General features: G+C 46.8%; 1 protein-coding gene across 2 annotated transcripts; it reads left to right on the top strand.

The window, feature by feature from the left end:
- The first annotated feature begins 206 nt into the window (after positions 1-206).
- On the top strand, positions 207-22,990 carry HPD (4-hydroxyphenylpyruvate dioxygenase). Of its 2 annotated transcripts, XM_073313485.1 has the most exons (14): positions 207-286; positions 565-591; positions 2,583-2,645; positions 5,472-5,576; positions 6,432-6,474; positions 7,385-7,467; positions 8,111-8,200; positions 9,378-9,481; positions 10,795-10,872; positions 14,395-14,557; positions 15,109-15,180; positions 18,030-18,152; positions 18,982-19,098; positions 20,336-22,990. In XM_073313485.1, the coding sequence occupies exons 1-14, from the start codon at positions 284-286 to the stop codon at positions 20,444-20,446; spliced, it is 1,182 nt and encodes a 393-aa protein (XP_073169586.1). In that variant the 5' UTR covers positions 207-283; the 3' UTR covers positions 20,447-22,990. The 2 variants fall into 2 exon arrangements, with proteins under 2 accessions (XP_073169586.1, XP_073169587.1); XM_073313486.1 differs by lacking the exon at positions 15,109-15,180.
- Positions 22,991-23,974: the final 984 nt, after the last annotated feature.

Here is a 23,974-nt window from a genome sequence, read left to right as displayed (position 1 = left end):
CTCCTTCTTTTAGGCTTTCCTTAGATAATCTGACTCACAGATACGCTGCAGGGTATATGAACTCCAGATACTATTCCCTGCACAGCTCATTTTATCATGTCTTATCCTATGGGCAGAATGATTCAAATCAAGTAAACCAATTCAAACCAAGTAAATCATTTTAGTTTACAATCTAGAGAAGGTGGAGTCAGGGAGGGGCTTTCTCTCCTCCTCTTGCTATATTAAATGCATTGAAAGAGTCTGACTGTCTCTTGGTGCTATCACATTCAATCAGGTTACAAAAATGGTGAGGTTGAGAAATTTTTTTTTTTGTTTAAATTTGCTGCCAACACACTGTGGAGGTAAAAGAGTAAATCTCCCACTGTGCTTGGATAGATTTATTTCTGCACGATTACTCTCAGTACTGTTTATGCTTTGAAAAGCTGGGCTTTTTCATATTTATGTTTCAAGTAGTTCAGAAAATGTGTTTTCTAAAAACTGACCTGATGGATTACAGTTTTCTGGTGATTAGTGTACATTTTTGAAATGTGAATATGTCTCTCTTTTTTAATTCTCTCTCTTTAGACAACTTACACGGACAAAGGAGAAAAGGTAAGAATACAATTGCATGGAATGGGTTTATATTCCCTCCAGCGAAAGACTGGTACTGTTACTGCAACACTGATCATATTAATTTCTTATTCATTGATTGCCAGGTAGGATTAAAAGCAAAAAGGCACTCCAGTTTTATAGTGTTGAAACACTGCTTATATGTATAGTTTTCCTTCTCTGTAAATTGCAATTAATGATGCAAATCCTTTTTCTTCACTTTTTTGGGGAGGGAGGAAGGAGAAATGTAAGAGTAGTGACATTTACCAAGGAAAATCTAACTCTTCCAAGTCTAAACATAAGCATGCTTTATTGTATTATTTCTCACTAATGACTCTAAATATATTTTCAAAACTTTTTTTCAAATTTAAAGCATTTTAAAAAAATACTGATACATACAGCAAAATTATGTTTTGTTGCTAAATACTATACCACATAACACAGATTTATTTTATATATTTTATGCAAAGTACATGCACAAATAATTAACAGTGATTAAAAATGACAATACAGAAGACAGCAGATGTCAAATCATAGGCAAGGAAGAAAAGCTGTTTATTAGTGTTTGACCAAATAATGTTATGAAATACTCCAAATAAATTTGTTAAACTCCCAAACTGTAATTTGGACCCACATTTGAAGTTGGGTAAGAGCTTTCCTCAATGAGAATTAATCTTTAACGTAACAAGGTTAACAAACTCATACTGGATCCAAACAATTGTGCAGGTTGTTTGAACTGTGGCACAAATTCTATTTTCCATTATTCTCTGCAACCCGTCCCCATTACAATCTGCGTAACTCAGAGCAGAATTTGACCCGTTGGCTTGATTCTGTTCTCATTTGAACGGATTTTACATGTGACTTAATTGACTTAAGTGAAAGAACTCCTGATTTGCAAGGCTGGGAGAACAGAATCAGGTCTAGCAGTGACAGACAAAGCAATGACTGAATGGATTGGCTGCTGTGTGTTCTTCACTCCACAGAGGACCCCAAAATATTATTTTCCAGAATCATGAGGGGAAAGTACCCCACTGTAAATTATTCATGGAATTTTTTTCCAGCTTTGCTCCTTCCTGGCTTGTGAATATTTTAGTAGCACCTTCCTCACCCACACTGGAATTTTTCCTCTAGAGCATGCTTTTAGGGTGCTGTGATTTGATCCAGCCAGGCCATATTGACCTTGACGACTGGCACCCAGATATTATAAATAAGCTTTTGGTGACTTTGTTTTTAGACAAATTACTGTTGAATATTTAGAAGAAAAATTAATTGTTTTGCTTGAAATGTATAACACCCCCCCCCTCCGAGCTTTTCAAAGTCCCATGTTCTGGGGGTCAACGCCCAGTGACCATCAGAGCTCTGTAAGGGCTCCTCAGAAACCCTGTGAGGTGGGAGTGCCTCAAATTATTTGCAACCCGGCAAAACTGGTTAATTTCAGATATCCTGTGTGTATATTTTATCAAATCCTAGTCTTAGATTTGTGCTTTCCCTGGTTTTATTATTTCAAATGCTAAATGTGCAGTCACAACATGTTTCTCTAACTCAGCAGTTCTCAAACTGTGGGTCGGGACCTCAAAGTGGGTCATGTTTAAATGGGGGTCACCAGGGCTGGCGTTAGACTTGCTGGGGCCCGGGGATGAAACCCGAGCCCCACTGCATCAGCCCTGGGTGGCGGGGCTCAGGTTATAGGCCCCCAACCTGGGGCTGAAGCCCTTGGGCTTTGCCCCCCCCGCTTGGGATGGTGGGGCTTGGGCGGGCTCAGGCTTCGGTCCCCCCTCCTGGAGTCATGTAGTAATTTTTCTGTCTGAAGGGGGTCATGGTGCAATGAAGTTTGAGAACCCCTGATCTAAACCAATCTAAGGATGGCTTAGATGTACTCATTGCTCCTTGCTAAAATAGAGACCGTGTCAGCTTGAAAGTGTTGCATGAAGATGACATTAAAGTGAGACCCAAAACCCAGTATATTCATATTAACTCTTCTTCATTCCATTTAGCCCGAAGGAGGCAAATTTCTCCACTTCCACTCTCTCACATTCTGGGTTGGAAATGCTAAGCAGGTATGTAGATAAAAGTCACGTGTGTGCCTGTGAGGTCTCGGGGTTGGATCATTCTTGTGCACTATCCCTGTGTGAAGAATAGGGGCATACGGTAATCTGCCTTTGTGATTGGCTGTGAGGAGGGGCGGGTCTGCCATGTGATACCTGGATGGTCCTAGGGATCTGCATTCAATTAAAATTCCATCAGTGGCTGGCTCTGGTGATCTTGCGCAGATGGAGGTGTTTCAGCACTTTTGCTCAGTGGAATGTTCTTCAAGGATGGTCTTTGGACCATTATTATGCAACAGTGCTGTTTACACTGCAGACAGGGCATATTTGTGTGGTCAGGCATGGAAACATTTGTCTTCCTAAGTTAGTGGACATTCAGAAAATCCAAAATAAATGAAAATATGAAATCCCAGAAGAGATTTGCAGTGGCACATGTTTAATATAAAACAAAAACATAGTTCCTGCTGCTTCCCTGACCATGTCCCCATCTCCAGGCCTTTGTGAGTCATTTAGATGGAGGCAGTATGTAGCAGTCTTGTTTGCAAAGAGATAAGGTATCAGTCTTAGCTGATTGGACCGGCAGATATATCATTCCATGTTAAAAGGACACTGACAAGTTAAAATCCCTCTATTTTAAAAACCTGATTTTTTTTTTAGTGACATCTTAGATTAATGGAAAGAATATTAAAAAGTTCATTTACATTTCATCATTCATTGTATTCACTTTTTCATTTCCATCCAGTTTGGAAAAGGGTAGTCCATTTCACTCACATTTATACTCCGCTACTAATCGGTTTCTCTTTCTACTTCTCCTCCATGAGCATGATGTTGCAATGTTTGGGTTGCAACTAAAAAGGGAAAACGTTCCTTTAAAAATGTCAGGGACCCTTTTCTTTTGTTGTTAGACGTTGTAAGAATGCAGTATGGCCTACCCCTTTTGCTGCCAGAGCCCTTTTCATGTCATTTACAGCAAGGTTTGCAGTGTGGGGTTGATTTTTTTCTCTTCCAGCAAAGTGAGTAAGCTCATGTAGCAGGTGTAGGAAAGTATTAAAATATGCAGTGACTCACTGCAGACTGTTGGAAAGACTCAGCAGAAAACCACAGTCACCGTCAGCAGGGTCCTTCCCTCAGGGGGGATTGTTTATAGCAGGGGTTCACAACCTTTTTCTTTCTGAGCCTCCCCCCCTCGCTATAAAAACTCCACGGCCCACCTGTGCCTCAGTAACTGCTTTTCTGCCTATAAAAGCCAGGGCAGGTGTGAGAGGGAAACAAGCAGGGCAGTTGCCTGGGGTCCCACGCCACAGGGGTCCGTGTGAAGGTACATTGCTCAGGCTTCGGCTTCATCCCCAGGTGGCAGGGCTCAGGGCGCTGGGCTTCAGACCTATGAAGTGGGGCTTTGGCTTTCTATGCTGGTTGGGCCGCAGTGAATCTAATGCCGGCCCTGCTTGGCGGACCCCCCTGAAACCTGCTCACAGCCCCCCAGTGGCCCCGGACCCACTGGTTTATACAAGAAAACAGAACAAGTTAACTTAATCAGACAAAGAATCCCAAACCCAACTGCGACCTGTGACCACTGCCTATGGAGCCCAAGATTCTGCCTCTCAGACAGTCACTCTTGTGCAAGGGGAGTGGGACACCGAGCTGGACTGAATCCCTTGTTTACCAGGGACCAGGCAGTGCCCTTGTCTTCTGCTACATGCGCAAAGGGATCTCTAATTCATAATGTACATGTACAAAGGGCTACTTGGCAGACTGGGACATCAGACCCTTAGCAGTCTCTGCATGCAAGTGCTTGCTTGTGAGTGAATGAGGGTTGTGTAGGTGATTAGAGGGTGCAGAAGGAGCATCCCCAAGGCTATCCAGAGTGTTACTCACCACCGCCTGGACAGTTGCTCAACCTCTTTTGAGTTAGCTGGTGGCTTCTGCCTCCCTGGGACTCAGCACTAGCCTTACGCCCACCCTGCAGGAGAAGCAACAGTTCTGAACCGAAACAGCTGCTCTGCACTCAGGCTGTGCTCTGCTGCCCCAGTCACACCCACAACTCCGCCCCATCCTCCCCTTTTCCCATCCTCCTCGTCCTTGCTCGTGGCTGCTGGCCTAGACGAGCTGTGCTGAGCATGACACCGCACACAGCTGCTGCCTTCTCGTTGTGTGGTGTGTGCCCAGCTGAGCCGGTTCTCTGACCCACTGCCCCATAAGGGTTTGTAGGCTCAAGCTTCTAGTCATGTTAATGTTCATGGTGCCAAGTCACCTGTCAGCCACTGTATCCTGTGACGTGCCATCACATTATCTAGCTGGAGACCCAGCCACTAAGGGGGCAGCCTGGTGCTTGGACAGCCTAAGTCAGGCCCTGAAAAGCAAGAGAGTGAATGGGGCTGTGTCTAGCATGGTGGAGCTTTGCACAGTACGGAAACACTTGATTTGAACCTGTGAAAGAGCTGGGTTCATTGTGGGACCCCTACAACATTTTGAATGGAAGTGTGGACCCTGTTGGAAATCTTAGATATAGTCGCAGCCCTCCGGGGGTCCACAGACCACAGGCTGAAAACTGCTGTGGTATGCTTGCAGTGCATAGTTATCCCCTTCAGATGCACAAACAAAGACTTGCTTGTGCAATGTTAGAGGCCCATATGGAGAGGGAAGTTTGATTTTTTTAGGACCATATTTCAGATCATTCAACAGCTGGATCATATTGTACATGAGCTGTTCACTAGAGAATGGGGCCAGTAGGTGACGCTGAAAAGCTGTCTGTGCTTTGGGCAGTGCTAGTCTGGATATGAGTGTTACCAGAAAATAGTCCTTTCCTTTAACTCTAACATGTTTTCATGTATTTCAAAGGCTGCCTCGTTTTATTGTAACAAAATGGGATTTGAAGAACTGGCCTATAAGGGCTTGGAAACTGGCAGCAGAGAAGTGGTGTCTCATGTAATAAAGCAGGATAAGGTAAGCTTGTGAAGAAAGCTTTAAGGCACTATATAAAGAATAATGTCACTACTCTGGTAGCGGATCAGGGGATAATGAAGTGTTGTTTTCGGTCAGGTAAATCATGGGAGAGAAGAGATGATTTCTAGTGGTCTCAGCACCAGACTAGGAACTGGGAACTTCAGTCCTTCACATAGACTCCCTATTAGTTTGGGCAAGTGATGTAACCCATGTGCCCCAGTGGTGTCACATGGCCAGCTGAGGGGCTGAGTGATATGCTTGGTCTTTTTGTCTGGGCAAAGGTAGGCGGGTCACATCTGAATTCCAGCTTCTCACATTTTGTGGCATTAAAATAAACTGCATCAAAGTCCTTGAAGCCATTTGGAATCACCCATTAGCGTGGTGATGTCCTGTGAGGCAATGCACCTCTTACATCTGCTTCCTCAACTGGAACTGAGGCAAAAGGCTCAGTTTCAGGTCCAAGAACTGACATTTTTACAATTTTCTGATCATTGGCCCAAAATAAACGGAGAACAAAAAGGGACTTTCTAATCTCCAGTTTCTCTGAGGCCAGTCCTGCATCCTTTCCTTGCCTGTCCCCAGACAAAACTACTGATTTCAATGGGAGTTTTGCTTGAGTCAGGACTGCAGGACTGAGTCTAAGTCAGAAACAGAGCAATGCGAAACATCTTGGGATTTTTTAAACTAGAGCTGGATGAATATTGCATAAGAGCATTCATTAGCATTTATGCAAATAAAAACACATACATATCTTCAGTTTACCTATTAGGGTCCAATCCTGCAAACCCTCTGCTCAGATCTCCCACTGACCTTATCTGACAGTAAATAACGTATAATATTCTGCTTAATTCTCAGATCATATTTGTCCTCTCATCTGCTCTCAACCCTGAAAACGAAGGTAAATGAAAATGATCATCAGGGATGATAAAGGACTGCAGGCAGCTGAACCTCCTGGAGTGTAATCTGCACAGGGAACACTACTGAAGGCTACAGCGACTAGACCTCCCCCATCTTTCCTATCATGGAGCCATTTATTATCCTGTCCTGCTGGGACTGTGTGCGGAAAGTAATAAGGGGGCAGGAGCTATTTTCTCCTGTTTACTGTTTATAAATCCCTGTTCACTAGAACCTAAAGAACCCAGCCACGAGCAGCAGCTCCCTTTGGAGCAGATCCGGGCTCTTAGGGAAAGGGAGGGGTTCTAACTTGTGTGGCTGGAAATCCTGCCCTTATGAAGCAGTCTCTTCTCGGGCCTTGGGTTACCAGGGGAGGCTCTTGAGAGTGGGCATTCTTTGCCTACCCTGGTTTAGGGAGGATACAGTGTGATCTTTACCTGACAGTGTGAGCTAGCTCTGAACAGGCCTTTAAGTGACAGTTCAAGCTCATACTGTATCTTACAAATGGCACCATGGCTGTGAATTGGGACAGAATTTTGTCATTTCACAAATCCAGTTGATACTTTTACTGGGTTACCACTTCTTTAGTCTTCGGACCTGCTCTGATCCTCCCTGAAGTCCAAGATGTGGCTGAATCTGTTCTCAAGACTAACCCAGGCCAATCCATTACCTATTCACTCCCTTTGCGTACACGTGCAATTCTCCCACCGACCAATAAAATGGGAAACTTTGAAAACTCTTTCACATGCTGCTACATCTAATCAGGAGGAAGGAGCTGTTGATGCAAGGCAGAGCAGCGAGCCAGAGGCAAGCAGTCCAGCGCACTAAGCTCCATGCGTGGTCTGTCAGGCACTGCAAATGAAAAGTCCCTCGGGTCACTCACACACACACACATTGTCTTTCTCTTTGCACAGAAATGGGAAAGCACTTGGTGAAGCATGGAGATGGTGTAAAAGACATTGCATTTGAAGTCGAGGATTGCGACTTCATTGTGCAGGTAAATGATATAATCAAAGAACCATAAAAAGGCAAGGCTGGAAGGGACCTCAGGAAGTCATCTACTCCCCCTGTGCTGAGGCAGGACCAAATACTGAAGTGTCCAAGCCAGTTCAATTTAACATCTCCAGGTCTTGCAGGGTTAAGTACTCCATGTAGATAGTGTCAGTTTAACCACTTACAAAGTACAAGAGTCTCTCCTGCCCATATGCAAAATTGCAGCAACTGCACTGAAGCAAATGTTGACACTGGGGAAACACCGAACGTGATGCACTGTAGTTTCCCTCTACTGGGACGTGAACTTGCCTTGAAGTGCGGTTCTGCTCTGAAAAGTGACTCCACGGAGACAGCATTGGGAGGTTCCATGTGTGCTGTGTCTCAATTGCTCCATAAGAAATTCACATAATTTACTATAAAGGATGGGTTTTTTGCCTAACTCCCAGCTTTGCAACTGCCCCCTAGGATCAGACAGTCAATCCAGGGTCTTTCCGGTTTGTGCGTTGTCCCCACCAATATTGTAGAATTAGATGCTATATGTCTTCTCCTGAAGCATCCAGCATTGGCCAGTACTGGAGACAGATGAGCAGGCTTGATAGGTCTGCTCTAGCATGGCAGTTCTTACCGTCTTCTGTTCTCTTTCACAGAAAGCTAAAGAGCGTGGGGCAGTGATAGTGAAAGAGCCCTGGGTAGAGGAAGACAAATCTGGAAGAGTGAAATTTGCAATCATCCAGACGGTAAGCCTGAGGAAAGAGTTGTCTCTGTTCCATGGACTGTAACATCGTGGGCAGCAGGGGTGGGGGCTGCAAGATCACTAATCACACTCACAAGTGGAAAGGGAAATCGAGCGGCTACATGGGCACTTTCCATCAAATGCTGCAGAACTGAGCTTCCGGGCCCCAATTCCAGGCTCCAGCACTGCCCCTCTATTGTGGCTCAGATTGAGTGGCTGGTGTGCTTCAGCTGTTGTGGGCTTTTCAGCAACCCACTGGTGTCTATAGGTAGCCACTGTAAGTTAGAACAACCCTGGGGCTGCTCTCGTTTATGGTGAGGCTGTGCCAGCCCCTGGAGCAGTCCAGAATCCTGGAGGTGGCATAAATTCACCTTTGCCTGCTCCCTTTCAGCAGAGCATCCGGCTCTCTCACTCTTCTGAATATATGACTAACTTGAGGAAAAATGCAGGCTAAACTGAGTTCCCCAGCTACAGGTCAATGGAGGCCCATGTAGTTGCCTACATCCCCGCTCAGGAACACCTCCGCTACAGGAACCTAGTGTCACATGGGAAATTTCAAATTATGCAATGACTTCTTTGGAACCTGCACAGTGAATATTTAGCAAGCATCTGCAGTCTCTGCAGCCAGCACCTTGAGTTAGCGTAGACTTTTCTAGTATTCTAAATTCTCTGGGCTACTTCCTGCTCAGACCGAGTACCACATTCCCTACCACATGTAGGGGGTCAAAATTGGACCCCTGCTCCTGAAAGCAACAGGCGCTGGTAAGCACTTGGGCATCAGAGGGTTCCGCCCCTTGCATTGTCCTACAGTGAGCCAGCAGTCATGCCTGGTGAACCTGAAAGGGTTCCAAATTCAGGTTGGATTTGATAAGACTCCAATAGCTTGGCAGTTCCTCTGAACTTCTTTGGTCTGCAAATCTGAGGATTGGCTGCCTTGTCAGATTTCCAGCCCTTGCATTTCCCATCCTGATCAGAAACAGCATCTGAATGGCCTCTCTCACTAGTAGTGAGGAGTTGGGAGGGAAAGAAGCTCATTGGACCACTTCAGAACCACACCAAGGTGCAAGTTACGTTTTAGAACTAGGCGCAGATCCAGGTGCTTATTGAACAGTTATTGGATTATCTCAGAATCCTTGGAGAGGAACAATATTTGTAATGTTACCCATTTTCTCCCCTCCCAGTATGGAGACACGACGCACACATTAATAGAAAATCTTAACTACAAAGGTCTCTTCTTACCTGGCTTTGAGCCTCCTCTCTTCAAAGATCCACTGTTACCAAAGCTGTAAGTACAGGGCCTGATCTAGCAGTTCTTACTTATACAAAACTCCCACTGGCTCTGCTGAGTAAGGAATGCAGGGTCAGGTCCTCAGATCATAGTGGTGAAATGTTCAGAGGCTGGGCTGTCTGTATGCAATAGATGTGAGCTCTAGCTAGACCTGTGCTTAACTCAGGCATTGTGCTTTGCATGGTCTCTTGCAAACGTCTTCTGTTTTTCCTCTATTTGAAGTCTGTCACCTCCCGGTTATGCTTGCAGTTTCAGTCTCAGATGCACCTGAAAACTCAAAAGTGAAACTTGGTCAAAACTTAAGATGGGCCTTGTAATGGAATGCTAAAAGGTCTTATATCGTTCAGCCACTAGATGACGCCACAGCAATACCTTAACACAGGCTAGCTATAAAAACTCAATGGCCCACCTGTGTCACAACAACAATATAAAAGCCAGGGCTGGCATTAGGGGGTAGCAAGCAGGGCAATTGTCCGGGGCCCCATGCCACAGGGGGCCACACAAAGCTAAGTTACTCAGGCTTCTGCTTCAGCCCTGGGCAACGGGGCTCAGGGCCTCGGGCTTCAGCCCTGCAGAGCAGGGCTTAGGCTGTCTGCCCTGGGCCCAGTGAGTCTAACCCTGGTCCTGCTTGCGGCCCCCCAGGGGACCCCTGGTTGAGAACTACTGCATTAAAGGATCTTCTGGATGACACATCTCTGGTGTACCTCCCTGAGAAGGGGGCTCTGTAGCCAGGCTAAGTCTGGTGCAGGAACCTGACCTGCTAGTAGTAGCCCTGCAACCTACTGTGTACAAGGTGTGCATGACAGGCCTGACCCGCACAATTCACAGCTGGCTCTGGATCACAACCCCAACCCAAACGTGTAGGGTGTCTAGATGCAGGGTTTGGTTTGACTCATTTAAGAGACAGGGAACAGTTGCAAAATTGAGAACCCTGTTTGGCTGCTAACCCCTTCCCTCAATGCTCAGCCACTAGGGGATGACATGATCACACATGTGAGCAACCAACCAACAGTGATGTGTACACAGGACAGTACATTACACTGCAAGCAGTTATGCTCGTACCCAAGTATGGGGCCAGGAGGGAATTTCCCCTGGGGATTATTGGCGGAGAGTTTTAGTTGTGTTTTATCTCTTTGGCACAGAGCGGGAGTTGTGTGTTAGGAGCAGATGAGCATACCTCCATGGGACCTTGGTTCCTTCTCACTGGTGCCTGTTTTGATGCCACTGGTTGTATTTTAAGAGCTGTGTCACTACATACATAAATGCCAGCTGCTTTTTGAATGAAAACTGACCTGGTCTTTCTTTCCCAGACCAAGTGGCAAGCTGAGTTTCATTGACCATGTGGTGGGGAACCAGCCAGATCTTCACATGGTCCCTGTGGCAGAATGGTGAGAACTGTAGCAGTTAGAAAAAGCCGCTCAAGCAATTCTCTCTGTTAACACCACTGTTCAGAAATTTATGTCGATGTTTAATGTTCTATTTATTTTATTAACTCTGCTGTCTTGCTGACAGGACACTTTGCACAAGGTTCAGTTCTCTTAGGGAAGTATACTCTGGCTTCCATGGGAGCAGGGCTGTATTCCAACATGGTGCTCAGAGGGCAAGGGCCAGCCAATGTGCTGTGGGATTAAGGGGAGTGCTATCCACTGGCTAGAGTCACAACCAGCCCCCCACGTCTACTATATGCACTGGTCTGGAGCCTACATGGATCTCTTTCAGAGGAACACCAGTGAACATCCACTGCTGCACCTCCATTCCCGTCTCATGGGATCCTACTTGGGCAGGCAGGATTTGGGCAGCAGAAGAGGCATTTGGCAGCTTTCTTGACCTTTCCCGGTGATGTCCAGGGCAGAATTTGATCCTTGGTCAGAACTAGTGTAGTGGCTCCCTTCTTTGGGTCTGGTTGATTTTAGGATGATTGGATCATATATCCAAAGCTTCATACTGCAGTCACTGTCTGTATGCAACCCCTGTCGAAGATAGCGACTACAGGATCCCTAATGCAGATACAAGGAGAAAAATACGCTTTCCATGCGTGTAGCTCAAGTCCCTACGTTTTGAAACATGAGCTTGTTTAACTCTGAGTCAGCAGAATTTAATTTTTACAGGGGTGGTGGTAGCACAAATATCTGGGATGGGAGGAGTTAAGAACATGGCTCTGGATATACTGCACTACATTACATGCCTACTGGCTGACAGTGCTGCACATTATGGAAAACCTGTCATCACCATGTCAGTTTAAATGCTACAAAAGCTGAATTCTACATAATACCTCTCTCTTCTATAGTGTGCGTAGATCTCAGAGTGCTTCACAATCTTTAATGTGTTTATCCTCACAACACCTGTGTGAGGCAGGCAGTGCTAGTGTTTCCATTGTACAGGTGGGAAACGGAGGCACAGAAAGACCTTAAAGGCCTGATCTACACAGTGCTGGCAAAGCGCACTAGAGAGGTGTGATTTGTAAAGCACTCGAACTGCCCTAAGTAGACCCAGCTGTTGTGGTCTAAAAGGAACCTAGTTCATGTTAACGTAGTCCTGTGTTAACATGTGAACTAGGTACATTTTATAGCACGCCTGCAGAATCTATAGGGGATCATTAGAGAGCAACACTTTAGCGTGCTTTAAATTCACACCCCTCTGGCATGCTGTGCCGCACCGTGTAGACAAAGCCTACGGGAGTAGCCTGAGGTCATGCAGGAAGCCTGTGGTGGAGTGGAGAATTGAACATAGATTTCCCATCTCCTAGGGTAGTGCCCTGATGTATTTGGCTCATTTATTTCTGAGCTGGCTGCATATGTCAGAAGATATTCTAAAGAAAAAAGGTAAATTATAGTGTAAATGAAGTAAAACTCCTTTATAAACCTGAATCATGTAGAGGAACAAACAGCCATTGACAGAGTGATTCAAAGAAAGACAGTCACCTGAGGAAACCATGGAAAGTGATTCCCAGCATAACACAGCAAGTTGCCAAAAGACCCCTCGCCACCCCAAATTCCTGAGAGAGTTAAAACAAAGTATACTGTGTGAGTTTATTTACTCAGCAAAGACCATTATCAGGTGATGTAGCCAGAGGACTTGAGTCAGTCACATGTAAAGCCACTGAAGTCAGTAGAAAGAAAAGGAGGACTTGTGGCACCTTAGAGACTAACAAATTTATCTGAGCATAAGCTTTCGTGAGCTACAGCTCACTTCATCGGATGCATTCAGTGGAAAATACAGTGGGGAGATTTATATACATAGAGAACACGAAACAATGGGTGTTACCATACACACTGTAACGAGAGTGATCACTTAAGGCGAGCTATTACCAGCAGGAGAGTGGGGGAAAAACCTTTTGTAGTGATAGTCAAGGTAGGCCATTTCCAGGAGTTGACAAGAACGCCTGAGGAACAGTGTGGGGTGGGGGGGAATAAACATGGGGAAATAGTTTTACTTTGTGTAATGACACATCCACTCCCAGTCTTTATTCAAGCCTAAGTTAATTGTATCCAGTTTGCAAATTAATTCCAATTCAGCAGTCTCTCATTGGAGTCTGTTTTTGAAGTTTTTTTGTTGAAGAATTGCAACTTTTAGGTCTGTAATCGAGTGACCAAAGAGATTGAAGTGTTCTCTGACTGGTTTTTGAATGTTATAGTTCTTGACATCTGATTTGTGTCCATTTATTCTTTTACGTAGAGACTGTCCAGTTTGACCAGTGTACATGGCAGAGGGGCATTGCTGGCACATGATGGCATATATCACATTGGTGGATGTGCAGGTGAACGAGCCTCTGATAGTGTGGCTGATGTGATTAGGCCCTATGATGGTGTCCCCTGAATAGATATGTGGACACAGTTGGCAACAGGCTTTGTTGCAAGGATAGGTTCCTGGGTTAGTGGTTCTGTTGTGTGGTGTGTGGTTGCTGGTGAGTATTTGCTTCAGGTTGGGGGGCTGTCTGTAAGCAAGGACTGGCCTGTCTCGCAAGATCTGTGAGAGTGGTGGGTCGTCCTTCAGGATAGGTTGTAGATCCCTGATGATATGTTGGAGAGGTTTTAGTTGGGGGCTGAAGGTGATGGCTAGTGGCGTTCTGTTATTTTCTTTGTTGGGCCTGTGCTGTAGTAGGTGACTTCTGGGTACTCTTCTGGCTCTGTCAATCTGTTTCTTCACTTCAGCACGTGGGTATTGTAATTGTAAGAATGCTTGATAGAGATCTTGTAGGTGTTTGTCTCTGTCTGAGGGGTTGGGGCAAATGCGGTTGTATCGTAGAGCTTGGCTGTAGACAATGGATTGTGTGGTGTGGTCTGGATGAAAGCTGGAGGCATGTAGGTAGGAATAGTGGTCAGTAGGTTTCTGGTATAGGGTGGTGTTTATGTGACCATCGCTTATTAGCACCATAGTGTCCAGGAAGTGGATCTCCTGTGTGGACTGATCCAGGCTGAGGTTGATGGTGGGAGGGAAATTGTTGAAATCATGGTGGAATTCCTCAAGGGCTTCTTTTCCATGGGTCCGGATGATGAAGATGTCATCAATGTAGCGCAAGTAGAGTAGGGGCATTAGGGGACGAGAGCTGAGGAAGCGTTGTTCTAAGTCAGTAGAGTTACAGCAAAAGGCAGAGTGAGTGTAAATGAAAATTATTTCGAGTGGGTCCAGTTCAGCTCTGCCAGAAGATGATGCATTGCCCATTAATTTCAAGAGGTGAGATGACGCGGTGGCAAGGATGTGTTGTCCTGTGCATCTGCAGGCATTCAACTGCTCATGCCCTGTTAAAGTGGAAGGGAGCTTCATGGGTTAACCCTGGCAAATGAAGGTGAAATTATCTTCTTTACTTTATTAATCTAGTGATAGAAACTCATCAGCGCTGAAGTCCACAGTTCTTAGAAGCTATGAGTTGGCTTAAGGGGGAATGAAATCTGCCTTTTGTTCCCGGTCAGGTATCACAAGAACCTTCTGTTTCATCGGTTCTGGTCTGTGGATGATAAACAACTGCACACAGAGTTCAGTGCCCTCCGTTCCATTGTGGTCGCCAACTACGAAGAGACCATAAAAATGCCCATAAACGAGCCAGCGATGGGCAAGAAAAAATCCCAGATTCAGGTAAATACTCATGAAACTTGGGTCTCAATATCAAGATTGTTATTTCCCCATAGGCCTGTGGTCATGCACAGCGCTTCACACAGAAATAACAGATGCAAGCTGCTCAGAGCCAGGACCTAATTTCAGGATCCAGGAGGGCTCATGAGTCAGTGCCCGCTTATTACACTAGATGGCAATGTCTCACTGAAGTTATATCGGGGTTAAAATCTGCAGTTATGATCCAAAAAGTGACTCTGAGAAAAGAGCCTTTTCTTATTCAACAGATCTGTTGTAACAGAGGGAGGGACTGTTAGACAAACAGGGAAGCTGCTTGCACTCAGTCTAAGTTTGCTGTCCTAATACCCATATCTAGCCCTCTTATTTCACTAGTAAAACACCCGTGAGTTTAATTTTCCATTTTGTGGAAGGACTGGAGGCAAGGCCTTGGTTTGAGCTGCGACTGCTTTTGCTTCTTTTGTTTTTAAGCATAAAAGCAACTTAGAAAATACTCAACAGTTGAACCAGAGCCAAAAAAATTCCTGCACTAATGGTGCGTGTTTGTTTCTTGATAGGAATATGTTGAATATTATGGAGGAGCTGGGGTCCAGCACATTGCTCTGAATACCCCTGACATTGTTACTGCTGTAAGTCTGACAATTTAATGCTGCTAATGAGTAAAAATAAAAAAAGAAATCCAGTATGCTGCACAAACTTTTTAAGTCACTGTATGTGGCAATGCCCTTAATTTTCTCTGAGCTACCGCGCAGTGAGCAAAACAGGCCAGTTCGCCGCTTACACAGAGCTAACCTGTGAGAGCTAAAGTTTTTAAAGCTGTATACATGGGGCTTGCTTAACTTCTTCAGCAGTGGTGGCTCACAGAACAACCCACTAACTCTCCTTTGTCATATGGCTGCAGAGATGTTAACCATCCACTGCACATTGAATTGTCTCTTGCAACATGTGTTAACTCCTTATGCTTAACAATCCGTTCCATGGTCCGTTTAGCGGTGACACTCTGAGGACCTTTCCCAGACCTGATGAAGAGCTCTGGGTAAGCTCGGAAGCTTGTCTCTTTCACCAATGGAAGTTGGTCCAATAAAAGATATTACCTCACCCAGCTTCCCTCTCTAGTTATTTTGCATGACTTTTGTGCATTCTCCTACCCCAACCAGCACAAGAGACACACCCATCTCTTCGGTGGCTCTATATGAAAGGAGTTTGATGGGTCTCAGCTCAGTGTCCACATCACAAAAACCCCACCACAATTGACACTACCTGTCCCCCTTGTCAGCAGCCACAGCAGAGGGGCCAAAGACTGACTGGGCCATGAGGATTTGCCCTTTGAAGTGGTACATCCAGGTCAAGATTGAGGCAGATTGGCAGCGGGATTTGTGGAGGATGCTCATGTTACCACTGCACATGCTGTACTTGTCTGTTTATACAGATAGGATTAGAAACGCCAGGCCTGTCAATCTGACCTCTTTCACCAGCACTAAGTTGTCTCTCGCTTTCTCTCACACACACAGAGTTGTTGGGATATTAAGCACTCAAACACACAGAGTCTTGTTGGAAGACCACAGGCTAACTCCTGATGCCATCTGTCCTGTCCATCTAGGACTCAAATCAGATGGACTAGAGGAGAGGAGTCTTAGTGTAACCCAGGTTTCAGAGTAACAGCCGCATTAGTCTGTATTCGCAAAAAGAAACGGAGTACTTGTGGCACCTTAGAGACTAACCAATTTATTTGAGCATGAGCTTTCGTGAGCTACAGCTCACTTCATCGGATGCATACTGTGGAAACGGCAGAAGACATTATATACACAGAGACCATGAAACAATATCTCCTCCCACCCCACTCTCCTGCTTGTAATAGCTTATCTAAAGTGATCATCAAGTTGGGCCATTTCCAGCACAAATCCAGGTTTTCTCACCCTCTGCCCCCCCCCCCCCCCACACACACACAGACTCACTCTCCTGCTGGTAATAGCCCATCCAAAGTGACCACTCTCTTTAAAATGTGTATGATAATCAAGGTGGGCCATTTCCAGCACAAATCCAGGTTCTCTCACCCCCCCACCCCCCTCCAAAAACCACACACACAAACTCACTCTCCTGCTGGTAATAGCTCATCCAAAGCGACCACTCTCCCTACAATGTGCATGATAATCACGGTGGGCCATTTCCAGCATAAATCCAAGTTTAACCAGAACGACGGGGAAGGGGGGGCGGGGGAGGGGGGTAGAAAAAAACAAGGGGAAATAGGCTACCTTGCATAATGACTTAGCCACTCCCAGTCTCTATTTAAGCCTAAATTAATAGTATCCAATTTGCAAATGAATTCCAATTCAGAGGTTTCTCGCTGGAGTCTGGATTTGAAGTTTTTTTGTTGTAAGATAGCGACCTTCATGTCTGTGATTGCGTGACCAGAGAGATTGAAGTGTTCTCCGACTGGTTTATGAATGTTATAATTCTTGACATCTGATTTGTGTCCATTTATTCTTTTACGTAGAGACTGTCCAGTTTGACCAATGTAAATGGCAGAGGGGCATTGCTGGCACATGATGGCATATATCACATAGGTGGATGTGCAGGTGAACGAGCCTCTGATAGTGTGGCTGATGTTATTAGGCCCTATGATGGTGTCCCCTGAATAGATATGTGGGCACAGTTGGCAACGGGCTTTGTTGCAAGGATAGGTTCCTGGGTTAGTGGTTCTGTTGTGTGGTATGTGGTTGTTGGTGAGTATTTGCTTCAGGTTGGGGGGCTGTCTGTAGGCAAGGACTGGCCTGTCTCCCAAGATTTGTGAGAGTGTTGGGTCATCCTTCAGGATAGGTTGTAGATCCTTAATAATAGTGTAACCCACACACCTCCTGGATGTGGCGTTCTGTCGCATCTAGTGGCACTGAGGCCATGTAGAGAGAGATTAATGAGTCTGCTACAGCCTTAGCTAACATTCGTGTGGCTTTTAGCTCATGCAGTAGAGTCTCATACACTGAGGTCCCAGGTTCGATCTGGCCCACCGATGATCGGGGTCTGTCAGGGTTACGTTAGCATCAATTAATTTCTTGCCGTGTATCTCTCTCTGTTTCCAGGAATTCAGCAGACTTCTACTGTGACCTTTTAACTCTTTCCCCTTTAAAACGGGTCTGGCTTTTCCCGTTCATTATTTAATGACATGGAAGTGCTGCTGTCAGGGTAGGTTCTGTTACAGCAGCCATGGAGGCAGCCAGATAGATAGTGGTTGTTTATTGCGTGAATGAGTGCTAACCTAGGAGGGTTGCACATGGACTGGTTTGCATCGGGAGCTGCCATCAGGATCTCTATGCTGCATGGGCTCCACTTGACCTGCTTCTGAGCTCCTCGCACCAGCTACTGGCATTTCCTGACCCAGCGGCAGCTTTGCTGCTCTGAGTGGGACCATGCTTTAGCCAGTAGGGTGGGAAAGGGGGTGAGCGAAAGAACCACTTGAATGAATCTCACTCTTGTGTTACAGGTCACAAACCTGAAACAACGGGGCATGGAGTTTATGACGGTTCCATCCACTTACTACCAGCAACTGCGAGAGAAGCTGAAATCTGCCAAAATCAAGGTTAAGGAAAACATCGACAAACTGGAGGTCAGCCTGGTTCTCAAGGTGTATGCAGACAAAACAATGCAATCTCTGGCATTTCAATAACACTTTCCAATCTGGAGGGTCCCAAACAGCTCTGCAGACTGCGATCTCTTCCCTCACCACTCGAGCTGGGTGGGATTTTATCAATAACCTTTTTGTTTCTGGAACATGCCAATGTGCCAAAACTGAAACTGTTCATGAAAATTAATCTGTTTCAATGATAATTTTGTCAGGAAGGTTTCTCAGGTCCAGGATGGGTGGAGGGAGAGACAGCCCCACCCCATTTGGAACAGGGACTTGAGCCTTGGTCTCCCAGATCCCATGTGAATGCCCTAATCACTAGGATAATTGGCTATTCTGGGGTATGGAGTGTCTCAAACTCTCCCCAAAAAAACAAGCTTAAAACCTCTAAATTTTTCATGAAAACAAATTCTTGTTTTCTGTACTCACCACTAGAACGCAGTCACTCCCAGAGACAGATTGTGACCATTGCTTTAACAACCCAGTGACATGACAATCATTTAGGAAGGAAGGAAGTAGAGAGTAATGCATCCACCTGAAACTTCAGATGGAATTTTGGATAACCACAACATAACGCCACAGATTGGCATTTGACCAGAACGTTATTGTCTTTAAATCATAACCTCTAAAGATCCTAATGCCACAGAATTCCAGATATTCCAACTCGAGCAGCTCTGATGCAGACCAGACATCAAAAAACTTTTCACAATATTGCTGAAAGATTCTAGTGGATTTAGGGGGTTATTTAGCACCAGCTTCCAGCTTCTCAACAATTCTCCAAACAATCGGTTTTATTGTTTTTCTTTCCAAGGAACTGAAAATCTTAGTTGACTTCGATGAGAAAGGATACCTGCTCCAGATCTTCACTAAACCCGTTCAGGATAGACCCACTGTCTTTCTGGAGGTCATACAGCGCCACAACCACCAGGTTTGTTGAGTGTTTGGGCTTGAGAGGTTCTTTTCTGGCTGATTTTAACTGAAAATGTTAAGATTTTTCATTATAATTTAAAAAAATGGAGCTATGCCAAAAAGCAGGGGTAGGCAGGAGCATTGCGCTCCCGGTCCCATTTTGACTGTTTCATGTCCCTGCGACCGCACAGGGATTTTGCTCTGAAATTCTTAAAGTTAAAGTTTTGAAAAATTAAAAAGCTGCTGCAGAGACTTGGTTCCTTAGACCAGCCACCCCAAAATGGCAGCTGCAAGCAGCCTGGTGGGATTTCCCGTGGGGCCTGTGAGCTGCCAAGCTTTTTAAGAGATGCCGCTGCTAAGCTGTTTTTACAAAAGAAACATTAAAAATCCAAGTTGCTCTTGGTTGACTGAACTCACAGCCTGAGCAGGCCAAGGTCCCTTAAGGATGTCTCGGTTGTTAACCAGGCTGCTGATGAAAAGCCTGATATTTGGCAGTCCCGGACCATGATTGTAATGGTATGAAATTCCAAAGGGTACTTACCCACTAAGCTCTTTCCTTCTGTCAAGGGTCAGTGCCTCACTCCTTCAGAGCACCGTGTAAGACAACAGACTGGGGAGACTTCCTCCCAATGGAGAAAATGGTCTGTTTCTGGACCTCAGTGGAGAATTCTCTTTATTGCTCTATTTGGTGCCTATACACGCTGGGTGGATATACCAGAAATAGAAAGAGAACCAGCTCCAGACCTAGCTAAGAGACTCTCCGGAGTTTACCTGCTCTAGTCCCTTGTCTCTCCAGAATTAGGTGCTTAATTTTATTATCATTCTGAGGTGGGAAGGAAAGGGGAGGCATTTTCATACATATGTCACAGAGTCGTATTCTTGATGGAGTCTTCGGTATGGCTTTGACACTATAAATAATGATTAGCAGCTTGCGTAGCACATTCCACCATCAAACTTCAATTCATTAATCCTCACAAGATTCCTGTGAGCTGCAATAGGTAAGCAGTAGCACCCTCAATCTATAGATGAGAGAAACTGAGGCACGGGAAGGTTAGATGACTTGCCTGTGACCACTGCAGTTGTCAATGGCAGAAGTTCCTGGCTTCAAGTCCCATTCTGTGTCCTTAGGGAAGGAAGTCCCATTGTATGTAAGTAAACCTCTTGTGGCTGCTTGGTTTACTCCTGAGACTCTGGAAATAACAAATTCACTTGCCATGTCCATATGCCAGTTAATGTTCTTTTCTTCCCATATGTAGGGATTTGGTGCTGGAAATTTCAAGTCTTTGTTTCAAGCTATAGAAGATGACCAGGATGCAAGAGGAAACCTTACCATACTAACAGCAGATGGAGAAACTAATTTAATCTAGAGCCTCTCAGCAAGAGATAGGCAGCAGACACAATAACGTCCATATATGAAAGTGCCTATACATTTTTGTTAAAAATCTCCAATAATTTGGGTCATTAGCCGAACACTAAGCATATAAACCAAGGAAATTCACAGTTAAGCATGAGAGGCAGGTATAATAGGCCAGAGGTGGCTAAGCCTCCCCTAACCCAGGCTGTGGCCCCGCCCATGCTCCGCCCTGACGGCCCACCTCTCTCTCCCCTTCACCCTTGAAGCTTGTGGGGGCTCAGCTCAGAGTGGCCTGCGGTCAGGCCGGGCTGGCGCGGTGGGTCGGTTTGGGCCGGGCTGGCATGGCAGATTGGGCCGGTTTGGACAGGGCCGACACGTCGGGTCAGGTCGGGCCGGGTCGGTTCGGTTCGGGCTGGCCCGGCACGTCGCTGACTGGGCCAGCGCGTTGGGTCGGTTCAGGTTGGGCTGGTGCTTCAGGTTGGTTCGGGTCAGGCTGGGTCAGTGTGTTGGGTCAGGTCGGGCTGGGCATTGGGTCGGTTCAGGTCAAGCTGGCGCATCAAGTTGGGCTGGCACATCGGGTCAGTTCGTGCTGGGCCGGCACGTCGGGTCAGTTCGGGCTGGGGGTCGGGTCAGGTTGGGCTGGGCCGGCGCGTCGGGTCAGGCTGGGCCAGTGCGTAGGGTTGGGCTGGGCCTGCATGTCGGGTCGGTTCAGGTCGGGCCAGCGCGTCGGGTCAGTTCAGGTTGGGCTGGCTCGTCAGGTCGGTTTGGGCTGGCATGTCGAGTCGGTTCGGGAAGGGCCGGCGCGTCGGGTCGCGTCGGGTCAGTTTGGGCTGGCGCATCGGGTCGGGTTGGGCCGGCACGTCGGGTTGGTTCAGGTCAGGCCGGCACATCGGGTCAGTTCAGGCTGGGCGTCGGGTCGGCATGTCGGGTCGGTTCGGGCTGGGCGTCGGGTCTGGTCAGGCCGGCACATCGGGTCAGTTCAGGCTGGGCGTCGGGTCGGCACGTCGGGTCGGTTCGGGCTGGGCGTCGGGTCTGGTCAGGCCGGCACATCGGGTCAGTTCAGGCTGGGCGTCGGGTCGGTTCGGGCTGGGCGTCGGGTCTGGTCAGGCCGGCACGTCGGGTCACTTCGGGTTGGGCGTCAGGTTGGGTCAGGCCGGCACGTTGGGTCAGTTCGGGCTGGGCGTCGGGTCGGGTTGGGCTGGCACGTCGGGTCGATTCAGGTCAGGCCGGCACATCGGGTCAGTTCGGGCTGGGCATTGGGTCTGGTCAGGCAGGCACGTCGGGTCACTTCGGGTTGGGCGTCAGGTCGGGTCAGGCCGGCACGTTGGGTCAGTTCGGGCTGGGCGTCGGGTCGGGTTGGGTTGGCACGTCGGGTCGGTTTGGGCTGGGCGTCTGGCCGGGTTGGGCCGGGCTGGCGCGTCGGGTCAGGCTGGGTCGGCACGTCGGGTCGATTCGGGCTGGGCATCTGGCCGGGTTGGGCCGGGCCAGCGCATCGGGTCAGGCTGGGCCAGTGCGTAGGGTTGGGCTGGGCCTGCATGTCGGGTCGGTTCGGGACGGGCCAGCGCGTCAGGTCGGGTCAGGTCGGGCTGGCGCGTCAGTTCGGGCTGGCGCATTGGGTCACTTTTGTCTGGGCTAGCGTGCCAGGCTGGGCTGGCATGTCAGGTTGCATTGGGTCGGTTCGGGCCAGGCCCGAGCGTTGGGTCGGCCAGTGGCTTGGAGCAGCTGGGGCAGGAAAGCCAGTGCTTGGGGCAGTTCAGCCAGGGCTCCTACGGCAACAGCGTGAGCCCTCGGGACTTTGGTGGGTAAAAGGGGCAGGGCCGTGGGCATAAGGGGCAGGGGGCTATGCTCCCCCAAGGGGGGGATTCACGTTCCACCAATGCAGTTACGTTTAAACTTAAAAGGATTCCAAATGTGATATGGTATGGCAACGTAATTAGGACAGTCCAACAACCTTAACTCTGCCCTCTACTGACGGAGGGGGAGGGGAGTTAAAAAAAATCAAATGGCTTTAAAATCAGTTTAATCCGATCTGGGGTGCTAAATACTAAAATGCCTTAATCATCACTACAGGGCAGTGTTCAGGTTTCTGCTGAGGAGGAATTTCAGTTATGAAGAATAACACAGAGAAACAACTATTAATCCTAATAAACTATTTGCATGTTGCATAAAGATTTCAGTGAATTTTAACTATAGAAAAGAGGGCAGAGTTAAGGTTTGGTGCCCTAACTGCATGTTATACCTTAGTTGTTCGGATTTCTTGTAAATTTAATCTTATCTGTGAATTTCCTGGGTTTCTAACACTTGGTTTTGGGATAATTACAACGTCCCTGTAATGCGGTTTAACGTAAACTGCCAATATATGCTCTCAACCTTAACTCCACTTTAATGTAGTTATTGTCTAATTAATTTTAATTCCTAAGCTAATTAACATGTACATTCTCAGAAAATGCGTTCTGTACTCAAAGGGTACGTGTGGTAACTTTGGGGAGAATGCAATGTATTGTCCATACATTATAAAGGGGTTGAATCCCTGCTTTAAGTGCAAAACTTAACTCAGCCTTTGTGGCAGAAATATTCTTTGAAGTCTCAATCTTCTGATGGGGATAAGAGCTAGGGAATGGGACTGATTGCCTTTTCTCCTGGGTCTCTCAATCAGCCCCTGGCTGCAATTAAACGTCATGCTCATAAAAGTGGATCCCTGTAACCAGCTCTGCAGTTAGTGTCCCCAGTTTCTAAGCCTCCGCAACACACATGCAAAGAAATACTGATGAGAGACAGAGGCCTGCCACTGATGCAGACTTCTACCAGAGTAGTGGCACCCAGATGGTGATATACACACATGGCCAAAAGAGCAGAACAAAGCCCATCTGTTTGCTAAAGAAACATCAAAAAATAAAACATCCCAGAATAAACTTGGCTCTGCTGACTCTTGGTCTGAAAGACTTAAAAGCAGCCTTAGGGGAGAGAGCCCAACCCCGGGTAAAATTTTCAAAAGTGCCAAGTACCTGAGAAACTGACGTCCCATTAAGAAAAGGAGTACTTGTGGCACCGCACCTCAGAGACTAACCAATTTATTTGAGCATGAGCTTTCGTGAGCTACAGCTCACTTCATCGGATGCATACCATGGAAACTGCAGCAGACTTTATATACACACAGAGAATATGAAACAATACCTCCTCCCACCCCACTCTCCTGCTGGTAATAGCTTATCTAAAGTGAGCATCAGGTTGGGCCATTTCCAGCACAAATCCAGGTTTTCTCACCCTCCACCCCCCCCCCACCCCCACAAATTCACTCTCCTGATGGTGATAGCCCATCCAAAGTGACAACTCTTTACACAATGTGCATGATAATCAAGTTGGGCCATTTCCTGCACAAATCCAGGTTCTCTCACCCCCCCCCCCGCCCCCACACACACAAACTCACTCTCCTGCTGGTAATAGCTCATCCAAACTGACCACTCTCCAAGTTTAAATCCAAGTTAAACCAGAACGTCTGGGGGGGGGGGGGGTAGGAAAAAACAAGGGGAAATAGGCTACC

Source organism: Lepidochelys kempii, chromosome 15, assembly GCF_965140265.1.
Source record: "Lepidochelys kempii isolate rLepKem1 chromosome 15, rLepKem1.hap2, whole genome shotgun sequence".
NCBI lineage: Eukaryota > Metazoa > Chordata > Testudines > Cheloniidae > Lepidochelys > Lepidochelys kempii.
The sequence above is the reverse complement of the archived record's forward strand: the minus strand, read 5'-3'. Positions and strand labels throughout refer to the sequence as shown.

Excerpts from the sequence above, each read along its gene's own strand:
- HPD (XM_073313485.1), top strand. Across the intron at positions 7,468-8,110 it reads ATTGCGACTTCATTGTGCAG|AAAGCTAAAGAGCGTGGGGC; the intron begins GTAAATGATATA and ends TCTCTTTCACAG. Across the intron at positions 14,558-15,108 it reads AGAAAAAATCCCAGATTCAG|GAATATGTTGAATATTATGG; the intron begins GTAAATACTCAT and ends GTTTCTTGATAG.